The 14457-nt window shown below is 32.0% G+C and overlaps 1 protein-coding gene across 1 annotated transcript; it reads left to right on the plus strand.

Moving 5' to 3' along the window:
- Positions 1 to 4321: 4321 nt before the first annotated feature.
- Positions 4322 to 12320, plus strand: LOC128235017 (uncharacterized). The gene is made up of 3 exons (XM_052949697.1): positions 4322 to 4753; positions 10171 to 10528; positions 10642 to 12320. The coding sequence occupies exons 1-3, from the start codon at positions 4625 to 4627 to the stop codon at positions 10692 to 10694; spliced, it is 540 nt and encodes a 179-aa protein (XP_052805657.1). The 5' UTR covers positions 4322 to 4624; the 3' UTR covers positions 10695 to 12320.
- Positions 12321 to 14457: the final 2137 nt, after the last annotated feature.

The raw sequence follows: 14457 nt of genomic DNA on the forward strand, positions 1-14457 counted from the left end.
GAAATTAAAGGTTAATTGTCGTGCCATATCTGTCGCTAATTCCAGTAAAAGAAGCTTGATTCTCAAAAGGTGTGGTTAAGATTAGTTTGTTATTTGTATGTTTTACCATACAAACATACATGATGTTTGATAGCGCTATACGCCTGTGTATCTGTTTAATTACTAAAACATTTATGCCAAACCCAATTTTATGCCTTGTGCTCCGTGTAAGTCTTTAGATATTAAAACGATCTTCAAAATACCAAACTTTTCATATATTTAGTAATAATTGTCAAGCAGTTTCTCTTATAGAACACTTTGATTCATAGAATAATTATTACGAAACAACGTCAATGACTGAAACGCTTTGAGAAAGTCCCCTATGGTTGTGCTGAGTGAGTACCTCGAGTTTTATCCGAAGCAATATGATATCGTTCTGATAAAAACTGATCTGTTAAAAGGTACATGTGAAATATATGCTTTGGTGCTTACTCGGTGAAGTATGCTATATATATATATATATATATATATATATATATATATATATATATATATCTTACACTGAAACATAATTGGATATAAAACAACAGTTAATTGTAATTTTCAGAACAGCGCGCAACATTGTAGGCGACCGTTACAGCATTTTGTGAAATGCAATTTTGCCTCAGTACTGTGCACTCTAACGATATCTTTTGACATGAGAGTTGCCTTAAATATCAAATCAGTTAAAAAAAATCAAATAAATAGATGAATTAAGAAATATGTTTATTATACACTACTGGCCATGTATATGGTACGTTCATTATTTATCTAACCATAAATATGACACAATATTGTGGTGTATTTTTCAAGTTAGTATTGCCAAGAGCGTTGAAACACTGCGCTTTCCTTTGTTTGTCAAGAGCGAAAACACTGAGTTTTTGTTTATAATGTTAACGCAATACCATTTTTATGTTTACACACTAATCTGAAGTAAATATTTACACTATACGACAAGTTGCCTGTATTATTGCATTGGAATTAGACAATCATTTCCCCATTAACGAACAATTAGCTTTCTCATTTCCTTCGTTCAGAACAAATTGTCTGAAAACAAATAAAATTTAGTAATTGTCCTTATCATTGTTGACGGTTATTGGGTCAATTGAGGAAACTCGTCTGCCATGTGCAGTTCTAAAGCGACCGACCGATAAATATAGCTCGAACAAAGATATACCTTAACTAATTGAACAAAATAAAAGCATAAACTTTCGACATGGATCAGGTAGGTAAATTTTCATCTCTTCAGCGCAATTAATTGCATCAAACTTTAATTATCCAGTATGAACAATATGACGTCACAAATAGATAATGCTTGTTTGCTGTTTTGAGACTTGGGACCAAGAATAATGACACAGTAATATGACACAAAGCTAAGTCCGCTTTTTCTCGTACACATTTGAATTTAGTTAAGTAAAGGTTTCATGTTTCTTTGAATTGAATTGCTGAATTTCCTGCTGTTTAGACCATAACAAGGTATTAGCAAATAAAACTCAAAAAATTCGTTTTGTTTCAACTCTACAATTTTCTGATAATTTAAGTTCATATACTTAACGACTGTTGGTTTGGAAGTAAACTGCACATAAATTAATCCATGTTTTGGAATCTAGATGTGCGTTTATAGCTGATAAGTGAATAATCACATGGTTAGACCAAAATATTTGCACCAGTTACATATAGAAAAGTAATGACATCTTAATACAGCGTGTATTATTATTATTATTTTTTTTCAATAATCATGCATAAGTTCAGGCAAAGCAGAAAATCGAATATAACGATAATGTCTCATATTATTAACATGATTACATTTACTGAATAAAGAAAAATGTATATTTAGTATAAATATGGTTATGCCAAAATTAAAAAAAATATATTCAGTAAAGAGGATATGCATATGTACATGATTACCCTTTAAATATATTTTTTATGTGTGTTTCATTTGACAAAGAACGTTCTTAAATCATTGTTTGATTGAGTCATTTTTATCATCATTGTTAAATTTTAGCATTAAACAAGCATTGATTTCCAATTGCTGGGCAATTAACAGGTTTTATTAATAACAATAAGGTTATAGTTCTTAAACGACATCTGTAAACTATGTTCATTTAATTTACATTTTGATACCGTTTTCGAAATATTAAGATTGCAACATGCATTGCTAGTCGAGCTCCGTCCAAATGAACTTCAGACGCAAATAGCACGGTAAGTATTCTATTATATTATTATATCATTTGCCTGATTTCGTGTGATTAACGTTACTCAGTGAAGTATAACAAAAGCATGCGACGTTTTTAAGTAAAACAGAATCTAACACAAAAACTCGCGAACGCTGTCACTACATACGGTGAGTATAATGGTTAAATGTATGTGTATCCTCTCACGTCGCGGACTTTGTCTTGTAGCCGACAGTTGATTTAAAAAAAACTAAGCACATCCATGTTTGGTTTGAACAGTTTTTACTTTAAATAGATCAATATGCATGTTTAAATCGAATATAAACAAATAATGAAAGTTCATCAATGGAAAAATACAACATATCCGAGGGAGCAGTCAACAATTGTTTTTGTTTCGGTAAAGGTCGGCGTGTGGTCTACACAAAACAAAACGCCGCTATCTGAACAAGAAAAGTCAAATTTTCAACTTTACTTGGCTATAGTTTTACAAATTTGCTAAAAATTATTGCATTGTGTACACAATTCAGTTTTCTACGTATCCACAAAATTACTTGTGAGTGATATCATCAAACGCCGTGCCTGGTTTTGTTCAGTGGCAATTTATAAAATGCATAACCATGGCGGGGCGAGGAAAACGTCCGATTCTCAGATTCAATTTCGGACGTGCGGCCTTTTAAATCGATTTTTTTTCTCTTTTTTCGGGATCGATAATGCCATTCTTTATCTTTATCAGTGTCTTCTGGACAAATATCACTTATTCGGAACTATCACAATCTATCTGTTGACTGTTACCCGAGATGGTTCAATCACTACTGACTATTTTCGTTCAAGTCCAGCTGTACAGGTGTGTATGGTGTTTTGTTTTACCAACAAAAAACATTAAAGATAACCCTTTTCTGGTATGAAAGGTATGAAAGGGTCTTTTCATAGTGCATCGCATTTCGTTCCCTCATTTCGATTCAACTCAGCATTCAGTTATATTTCTGCCACTCGTGTGATAATTTTAATCACCAACTATCCTAAAGAAATAATTAACTCCCACGTTGCAACCACTTTTACAGCATTTATTTTGTTGGCGGAACAATAACGTCTAAGAAAACACAAACACATCCCTGTATGACATTTGCGTCTTAATTATACCTAAATGCTGACTTGGGATTTAAGAAACTACCGCCAACAGCTGAGCCGATCACCATTTGACATGACGCAATACCAACAATCAATTATCATATGGATCGCTATGGTAATGTACGTTATAAGAATGATTACAACTATTTTAAAAGTATCAAACATGCAGGATCGGTGATACCTTACTGTTTACTCTGATAGTAAATATGTGAGCTATAGTTTGTTGAAAAAAAATCAAAACTTAAACGGGAATTATTCATGTTCAGGTCAAAGTAGGTGGAATATGAACCTAAATTATAGAAAAATCTTTAAAAATATGATCGTATCGGTGAGGAATTTTATTCCTTGATTGAGTGTATGTTTTTCAGAAAAGAAAAAGCCGTTTTTTTGAATCAATGATAACTACAATTATAGGATGCTAAATATGGTGTCCTTTAAACGTGGTATGATGTTAATTCACCATGACTATTATAGGTTTTTAGAGGTACCATTGATGATATTATTCGTTAATGTATATTTATTATTTTTATGTATAATATGTTTATTGCAATGCAGATGTTTTCCAATATTTATGACATATTTGTTTGTCTAAACGTGATATTTGATTTAAAAGGAACATGTTTTTCTCTCACAATATACATTGATCTTACAAATCGAATCGAATCGCGTGTTTTCGACGGCACTCCTGTGGCCAAAGAAGGTGTCGTTTATTTTAAAAGTAACTCATGTTACCAGTCCTCTTTTTCTGCGACATATCATCGACTCATCAACGTATGTGGAAGGGTCTTTTACCGCTTCTTATTTCCTTTCATGTGGTAAAATTCATATTATTCCATCGATCATTTTCAATTTCTGAAATAGATTAAAAACGCGTAGGGAATCGCCCGAACAAATAGACGTTCTCTCATTGGCCCAGCAGGATTAGAAACGCCTTATCATTATTACCAGCTTCACCTTTATGAATAGTCACTGCTGAAAGTAAATATTGGATCATTTGCCCACCAGTTTGTCTCGCGTATATTAATTGAAAAAGTATTCATAAGGCAGCATGGAGAATAAAATGATCTGATAACATAGACTTGCTTAGAAACGTGCAATGGAATATATGCCAATACGGTTTTGATTTTGTAATTCAGATTATAGAGAACGGAATTTATTAATTAAATAATTTCGATTATTTTAACTCACATTTTAACACGTTTGCAATATAATCTACAACGAATATCAATTCTAAAGCAGGAAAGAATAAGCACACGTCGTAATACTTTATCATAGAGTAGAAAAGGTGGAATTGAAGTTTAGAAATGGTGGCAGTACGTATAGCGACTTTCCTTCAGACGTTATGCACGTATTCCCAGATTGCTATATTACTCGTTCATATGCCCTCTATACTCGGATTGCCATATCTAAACGATGGGACAAGCATTCAACAGGTAAAACATCTTCGTCTATTATGCAAAATTAATCTTACTCTCAGAAGTAACTGAATTATTATTATTATTATTATTATTATTATTATTATATAATGCTATTTAAATCAGTTTTTTTGCCTCATTTCGGCGTATTTACATCACCATTAATATAAAAACGCAATCGCTCAATAAATCGTGCGTGTGCTTAACTCGAGGTACTTGTTATAACTTATTAATGCAAATAATTAAGGTCAGCATAAGCAGGTTTTGTTAATAGGAATTATAATTTTGTTAAAGGGATTCGATTTTGTGGTAAGTTATAATGGCACTCTCATCAACTAACCGTCATGGGCTACAATATTACGGAATACATACGGCTAATCAGAATCATGTTGCTTAACTAAATAACTACCGATCAATCAGAATTGAAATACTAGTAAAACTCAACAAGGATCAAGTTATTTATTAACGAAAACCAGCAAGTTTAACACATATATACGTTCAAAGAAGCATACAGCTCTCAACATATAAAATTGAAATAACATACCTTTTAAAAAAAAAATATAATCAAACAGAAATACATTTTGGAAAACTGGTAGTTTGAATCGGTTATTTTCAAAACTAGTATTAACGTGAACATGACCCTGAATTATGTTATTTAGTCAACTTATGAAAAACTAACTAATGTGATATTTAATGAATAACATTAACATCGATACTTTTCATTCATTTTCAATGTAGTGAGACCATGATTATTAAAACTTGACGTATGTGATATTTAATGAATAAAATTAACATCGATACTTTCCATTCATAATATAGTGAGACCATGATAATGACTGTTAGATAGATAATTCAGAAAGCACAAAATCAATTCTCTTTCTGTGTAGACATTAGACAGTTTAAAGCGTTTTCCATGTATTATGTTCCGAGAAGGATGTACGATTTCAATTTGGCATGCTTTTGAATCTGAGTTTAAAAATACGCCTGAATATTTCTCGATTAATATATTTGGGTTGGGTTAAAATCTGAGATAAAGGTATTTATCAAAGTAGTATCGTGTTCTTATTTTGAATTGGTACATCTTAAAAAGCATAAATGATGTATTTTCTTACCTATCAAATTACTGCAGTTATGAAATATCTGTATACGATGTTTCAACTTTCATTCATGTCGTGGTTATTATGCGTATGTTCGTTATTTGAAAAGGAAAATTGACACTCTTTCACAAACATTTCAAAAACACCTGTTCCAAGGTGTGAATTGATGTGTTTGAAAAAAGATGTTGTGTTTCTTCCAAGTGTTTTCCTAAAATGGCCAGTAAATGAAACAAAGTTATTTAAAACGAGCTTTGTATCACTTTTGTGTATTATTTCATCATCTTCGAAATAACTTGATAAACCAAACTGATATGAGACATATCGTGTTTATGATGTGTATTATTCATTTTATACTTATACGTTTTAACAATTGGCCTTTAAGTATCTAACAGCTTTTTCCTCGTGCAATATGTGCTTCAATCAGTCTACAACCTTACATGTATTTCATTTTTCTCTCTTTGATACACTCGAGTATCTTAAATGCACAAAGCTCATATCTTTGTCAGTTTTCTACTAAAATCTAAGTCTGTCAAAAAGAGAAACTTACATAGAAAGAAGTTACTGAAATGAAATTGGACCCTTACAGACAATTCAATTTAATATTCCAATAGAATGAGGTCATGGTACCATGATAGGCTTTAGTTTAATCATGATGCTTCTGAAAAAACATAACGTGTTCACCAAGCTAACGAATCCTTACGTAATATTGTGTAATTTATCATCTATATTGATAAATACTCCTGTTGATATTTGTATAGATGCTATGTTTTTCCATTCTATATAAGCAACCGGGCATATAAAGTATAGCCCATCTGTATTCTAAACGATTTAGTTTATGAAACAATAATTAATGGTAAAATTAATATGGGTAATAATCATTGTAATTTATTAACTCGCTTTAGGAACTTATAGCAGCCGGCCAATATGATCCGCTTTTTGTTATAATCTTCTATGCTTACTAATAACGATATATTGATATTCGTGTGGTTTTGTCGTGTGACACAGAAATGTTTTTGTTTGACATTTTGTTTGACATTAGTCATTGCGCATGCATTCAATATGGTATTGAAGTGCCATGCATTTATCATCACGATTTGGATTATACAAACTACATTTTATTTTTTATTCTAAAATAATCCAAAAATTAAAAGTGTTCATTCCAGTTTGAAAAAGGACTGAAAAATATACAATCAACCGTCTCTCAAAAGTCTACCTTACCCATTCAAGAAACAACTTATATCTGAAATAAACTTAGTATCAATATCGTCTTTGATTTCACCATGAATCCCCTCAACAGAACTAGATTAACCATACTACTTTGTTAAATAAATTATTAATGGGTAACATAAGTATTGTGTTTCGCGTTCTCGACACGAGACATGCAGAATTATTATTTAATTAAACCAATCGTATTTCATTTGTGCACTATATGCATTAATTTGTTATTCACACCTTCCGTACAGTCTCGAATAATGCCTTCGTAACCGAGTTAATAATATAGCACATAACGGTACATATTTTAAAAAAGTTTTCGAAGACGTATAATTACTTATGTGAAACACTACAGAAACAAGCTAAGTAACCAAAAGTTTAAACATGAACCTGGTATATTTGCACAGGGTAAAAGCCAAAGACATAAAACACAAAAACGAAACATCACAAACAATTAACATAGAACAATAGCACAAAACTCCACAAACAGCACAGTGCACATATACTATATAAACAACTAGATATGTTTATCCTGGATTATACGCAAACAATTTCCATAACAGTTTGCATTTAGTAAGTAAGTCTGTGTAACCATTGACCAATGATTATGTACCTAACGACTAATTGCTAGTTGAGTAAGCTAGATTACAAGCACTTGTTCGAACGTTTTGTATTTCACAGTTCCTGTTGATAATTAATCAACAAACACCTAGTCTTCGGCTTGTAAAACAAATAGATGCAATAAACGCAATATTTCGTGAACGAATAGTTCCTTTGAGAATATTGGGTGTATATAACGGTCCGTTATTATGAATTCTATCTTTGTTTAAAACCCATTAATTTGTTTCTTTGGAATTGAAACAAATTTAAGACTCCTTATGGACACACAGTTATGGTAACCCAATATCAGTGTATGCGAAAGTGTCGCTAGGGAGTCCCAGCAATGTTGACGTATGAAATATTACATGTCAAAGCATGACGATAAAGCAAAGACAAAATGGACTCTCATAAATAAAGTTTTATTCCCTGTTCAGTTCATTTTCCCTTCAAAACAAGTTCCATATTCATATTTTATGTTGTTTTCATTGTAGTGAAAAGGGGTATGTCTTGAAAATAAGTGGCGTCGACTGAGAAAGGAAAGTCACATTTATTCTGTGGGAGAAAATAATCAACTTGGATAAAATTTATTTCAAGCAACCACTTTTATCGCCTTCTTCTCACATAAAGCTTCTATTTTTTGCTGATATTGTTGATATAATGTTGACGAAAAAGCTTCTCAAATATAACTATTGATAGTATGTAGTTGCTTTAAATTAAGTAATTAATCAACAGTTGATAAATTGTACATTGTACAAATTCAAAATTGCAACTTTGAGTAACGTGACTAATTTGTTAAAATTGTAAAGTCATCATTTGAAATGTGAGCATAGTATATTAGTAATATAAAAGAAATCGTTCTGAACGCTAATATTTTAAAGTGACAATCTTATTCAAAATCAGTACATACACATGTAAAACAAACATAAATTTTGAGTGATAAGCCTTCAACTTCTTACTAAATAATTCATTAAATAGTTGAATTGTCTATAACTTCATTTCAATATATTTGTTTTAATGTTAACTTCTCTTTTTGACTGTATTAGATTTTAGAAGAGCAAAAGCAAATGTTAACCAACTGATAAAGCAGTGAGCTTTGTGTATTTTAGTCACGTGATTGTATCGTTGTATAATGAGTATAAACAATATGCTTAATTTATCATGATCTGTAATAGACATGGAATCGAAATGTTTGCACGCAAGAGAATGTCAAATCCAACTCATCAGGTTTTGTTGAGACCGATTTGTATCATGGTATGTATTTAGATCAATCTCAAAGAGAAAAATGAAATACAAGAGAAGATTTTGATCGATTGAAGCACATGTTGCATGACGATAAAGCTATAAGATACTTTAATGCCAATTGTTAAAACGGTACAAGTATAAATTAAATAATACATCATTAAAACGTTATGACACATATCCGTTTGTTAATCAAATTTTACGCATATGAGTATGCTTTCGAGTGGCTTTGTTATACAATTTCAAACACGTCTCTCAGTTGAGATAAGCTAAAAAGTTAAATACGGAATTGAATGATTGTAAAATAAGTTGACCAATGACATTACCTTTAAGTACTTGTATTTTTGCAAGAATTCCTTTCTAACAATTCTCACTCCTTTGTATTTGTCAGCCAGATAAACTATAAACTATAATACTTCCGTTATCTATGCATGTAGTTGATCACTGTGTCTATTATAAATGACATCTGAGGTTTACAGTAATTACCACGATATATCTGTGGCACAAAGTCACAAAAAATATCATGCTCTTTTTTATCCTGCGTTTGAAAAGATATGCGTTTATGAAAACAACATTAATGGTTTTGCACTGTATCACCATAACTTGTGGTGTAGTAAAACGATGATATATAATAACATCATTGTATGTTGAAATACACGATTTCCAAAGTTCTTACTGGCTGGTAAAATTTATTGATTTACAAAAACGAATTGAACCACTGATCATTCACCGACTTTCGAACAGGCGCTATTCCGAAGCTCTTACACACAATAAAACATCAACCGAAAAATTAATATGGCCTTTTTGCGTGTATTTTATAACCAAGGAGTTCATTTGCAAATTGAACATTGAGCGGCTAGATCTGCTTTCGACGATATGTCGAAACACATTTGTCTTCCTCGAGACATCAACATGTCTTGACAAACATATCTCATCGTTGCATTTTATTCAGTTTATTGATACTTTCATCTTATAAACGGACAGTTCAACTGCATAAGGGAACTGCTAATCTATTTGTTTTAAAATCATTATATTTTTATCGAGTCCATCAATATTTTCAGCTCTACGGTGAAGGTGGCCCTTGGCAATAACGTCTATCCGCTCAGAAGTGAAATAAACCCTCTGTTCTAATATTAAAAAATATTCTCCGAAATCATGAGTACTTCAATCAGTTGTTATATGTGCTTTTAACTGTTAAAGAATATAAAGGACACTTAACATGCTTATTTTGATATTTCATTGTATAGCTGGTGTAATAAAAGACACGCATTTCATCTATATTTTCAGCTCTACAGTGATGGCGTCTTAAACGGTGATACTGTCATATCCGATCGACTTTTTCCTAGTTACAATGATCAACAGAATACGTTCGATGCATACGGACAAACGTTTGGGAATAACATGGATTTGCCTTTGGACTCAAATGAGGTCGAAAATGAAATCATATCACAACTGGTTGGCTCTAATCAGAATGAAAACGATTACAAACGCAGTGTTAACCGTGATGTCTTAAATAAACTCGTTGGCACCAGGGCAAAGAGATTTGGATATTCATACCACCCATATCTTATATCCCCTAGGCCGGTGACTCGTGCACGGAATTGGAATGACCCTTCGAAATTATGGATGACGTCTAATGACAACGGTAACTATATGAATATCTCCTTTTAACAGTTTTTAGTTCGCAGTAACGAATTGAAATCAGTCCTTAAAGTAAGTGTATACACTTGCTAATACAGACATTCTCTTATGTTTCAGATTTTGCCAAGGTTAAACGACGGTTTGCTTTCTCTGCTCTGAGAGGAAGATAGATTGGTTTTCACCGAGGAAGAACTCCATCGTTGCAAACTACAGATGTTTCGATAATGTTAGCGCAAAGCAAATGTTCAACAGACAACCTATGTGAAATTGATTATGTGTCCTTGTGATTACATAAATGTTGTGAACATCATCTCGTGATAATACTAAACAAATAGTGTTAAGCATCGATTACAATGTTCAAAAACACAAATATTAATGTTCTATTTGCTGGGTTTATTTATCTTCGAATACTTTATATAAATGTTATCATTCTAAAGAACCAGGTATACACACTATTTTTGGGTTGTCTTGTTAACGAGAAAACCAATTCAATGTGTATATACAAGGTATTTAAAGTCGACTGTGAAAGTTCAGAAACTAAAAATCATTTGTATGGCGTTATCAATTATACAAAGTGCAAATATATGAACAATCTGCATCATTCATTTTTTTTAACTATTCTTGCCAAACGCAATGATCAACGGCTAATATTCACTGAACAATACAATTGAAACTAATGGGACCATGCAAGTCGTCTAAAGTTAAATTTAGTTTGTTAATGGGTACAAGGTACAAAGGTCAAACACACACTGAGCGACAGACACAAAACGCACATACAATACAGACCTACAACACATGCATCAACGTCTATGTATTTATAAATGTTGGGGTCACCTCATTGGAGCGGTGAGATAAACAAAAGCACTCCGGGAACATATATTGATAAATGTTGTGCTTATAAGTCCGTGGCCAAATATTCAACTATAGGAACAAATCTGTATCAACAGTATCGGAGTTAAAATCAATATTTAGCATCTTAACGTTTGCAGCATAGGTGAATTGCGGAGTTGAGCATTTTTGGTAAACTAAGATTTAATCCGATTTTCAATCAAAAAGTTATTGTATTTCAGGAAAATATCTCTACATGAAAACATTTTTTTTGTATTAAAATATTCAAGACATCCCGATTAACAATGTCTGGAGGCTTTGCGGAGCTTCAATTTAAAGAAAGTTATTTACATTTCTGTACCCAGGAAATGAATATTGTCGAATACTTTTCACTATTTTATTAAATATGTGTTTTTCTTCATTTTTTTCAACATATATCATCAAAAACTCACAATATCTCACAATGCATTGTTAATGATTTAATTTTCTGGGTCATTTCATATAAGCCATTTGATACTTTTTGTGAGGTATTTAAAACAATTAAGAATCGTATTTGTTTCTGAAACATGTATGTGTCAATTCAAATAATTTTATCTTTTGTGAAATATTAATACAGGTGTACTTTCAAATATATATCCTTGATCCCTTGACATTGAAAGAACACACTCAGTTGTAGCAACGGTTTGCATTTTAATCAAGAATGGTAGTGTTTTCACTTCAAATAAAAAACAACATATTTATTGAAATGCTCTGAAATTATATTTTGCATATAAGGGAACAAATAATCACATCATCTGTTTTCGTTCAAACTTTAAGAAGCAATGTCAGAAACCTCATAGTCCCGTACTTGCCGAAACAAATGCGATACTGTCAACATGGAGTCCCACTAATGATGCTGTATAAAATATATGAGAAAGATTGATAATAAACCTGGTTAAACGAATTTAAAATAAAAACATTCGAATTGTGCATATGTTAAGGCTTATTCTTATTCAATTTTATATCCCGTTATAACAAGTTTACCAGTTCATCTAATTTCACTTTTTGTGTTTTATAAGTATCGTCGACTGGGAAATGAAAGTCCTATTTCTTCCCTTCATTGGATAATAATTTTCTCTCAAGCAGCAATTTGTTACGTTTGTTCTCCGATTCGATGCAATCTAAAAATAAATTTGAGCAATGAATCGACGCTTATATGGTTGTAAGATACATGGAAAGATTGAAAGATATATGTTGATGCTTTGACAAAACTTCCACTTGAAATAGATTTGTCAAACATATAATATACGTATAATGTAAAATATGTCAAACATCTAAGTTTGAAAGTCTCATAAAATGTCTATGATATACAGCCATGTTTCCCATTAAATGGTTATGAATTTTCTGCACAGCGCTACAAATCATATCACGTTTTCATAAAGGTCCCCTTCCTCGCAATTGTTAAAAAATTAAATGCGTCTTTCGAATCCGAATTAAACATTTTGCATAAACCACTTTATCTTTATTTAATAAAAATTGCGGTATGTTATGCTTTTTTATTGAACGTTGTAGCAACTATCGAAACAACAATCATTTTCCCTTCCCAAGTACTTACTGGTCGTTTCGAATCGTGGACACACACAGGGACCTAAGCATTGGCCTTCCGCTAATTTCCGAAATGAGGAATTAACGAGCCCTTTGAAAAAAAAAACTTTGAGATTGAATTGTTATCAGAAACGATACTTCCTTAAACATAATAAATTGAATCCAACCAAATAATTATCACTGCAAATGTTAGCGTTGAGTAAAACATATAGAAACACTGTTTCTTTATTTGACGATATATCTGAAAACAATCGTTTCATTAGGGACATAAATTGTACCAAAAAAACAAACGTTTATAAATGTTTTAGCCCATAATTATTATTTTCAAGCTGTCTCCCTGATAAACTGACATTCACAACTGCATGAGGCAAGTGTATTATCATACATTTTATGATGATTATTTTGATTCGTCGCCATGACCATACATTTTAAACTATAGGGGATATTTCGGACAATGTGCATTGTCCCGACTCGACATACAACTTAATCCTTGAATGTATTCGTACATTAAGGTTTTCCAGACACGAGTCTAACCTCCATAAGTAAGCAAAGGTTGAGCTGTCAAAAACTATAATGCCTAAATGTTACATGTTTAAATTGTAATACCTTGTTAACGTTCATAAGATACACCTAAACATTGTCCTGTGTTTGCTAATCCGTCTGTCGCTTATTTTCTTTATAACAAACATTTAGCGATGAAATGTTGTTTTGTTATTTGGCTAGAACATAATGGGATTAATGTATCTTTGTGTTTTCAAAACGCGAGCAACCACTCAGGAACAACGGCCTGCTGTAACTGATTTCTTTGCTTTTAATGTCAATTAACAGCACCTCTTAACTTCCAGCTTTGTTTTAAGAAGTTGTTTATCATTACAAGACTTCAAAACTTAACAAAAAGACAATATATACTAGTGCAACATCATTTTTGAATATATAACGAGAATAGTATATTCCACCATGACAAGATTGTTATTCCAGCATTACAAGAAAGGAAATTATGTCTACAGCATGAAATACTAGATAGTCTACAATCAAAAGTTTGTATAATGAAGTATGCTCAGTCTCAAAACTTCCCGTACAACCATATTTGATACATGTATCCGCAGTCACATCTGAACAAATAGTTTGCACGTAACTCGGGAGCTTACAGACGTAGTCGACTGGCCGAGATCAGCCTGAGAGAAAAAAAAAACCTATTGCGGGAACAATCAGGAACCTCCGCCCGTTTTGCAACAGGAAATAATTGGAATAATGATTTTGTCTTCAACGTGAACAAAATATTATAAACTAAGCAATCTAACGTTGCAATTTAAATTTAAGACTCACTGAATCTAGACCATTATTAAACACATTTAACATCGTTAACAACGGGGCTACTCTTAATGATGAGCACTATGTTTGCATGTATTACCTTTATCTGCCATTGACGAATGGCGGATGCCGTTGAAATGTCTTCTGGAAACCGGATCCAGTACCTTTCGTTAGCATTTTAGAATTAACTGCCATATTCAAATCAGGGTA

The sequence above is a fragment of the Mya arenaria genome, chromosome 5, assembly GCF_026914265.1.
Source record: "Mya arenaria isolate MELC-2E11 chromosome 5, ASM2691426v1".
NCBI lineage: Eukaryota > Metazoa > Mollusca > Bivalvia > Myida > Myidae > Mya > Mya arenaria.

Bases quoted from the DNA above. Each gene is read 5' to 3' on its own strand.
- LOC128235017 (XM_052949697.1), top strand. From the start codon at position 4,625: ATGGTGGCAGTACGTATAGCGACTTTCCTTCAGACGTTATGCACGTAT. The intron at 4,754-10,170 runs GTAAAACATCTT...CTATATTTTCAG, and splicing joins ATGGGACAAGCATTCAACAG to CTCTACAGTGATGGCGTCTT. The intron at 10,529-10,641 runs GTAACTATATGA...CTTATGTTTCAG, and splicing joins GATGACGTCTAATGACAACG to ATTTTGCCAAGGTTAAACGA.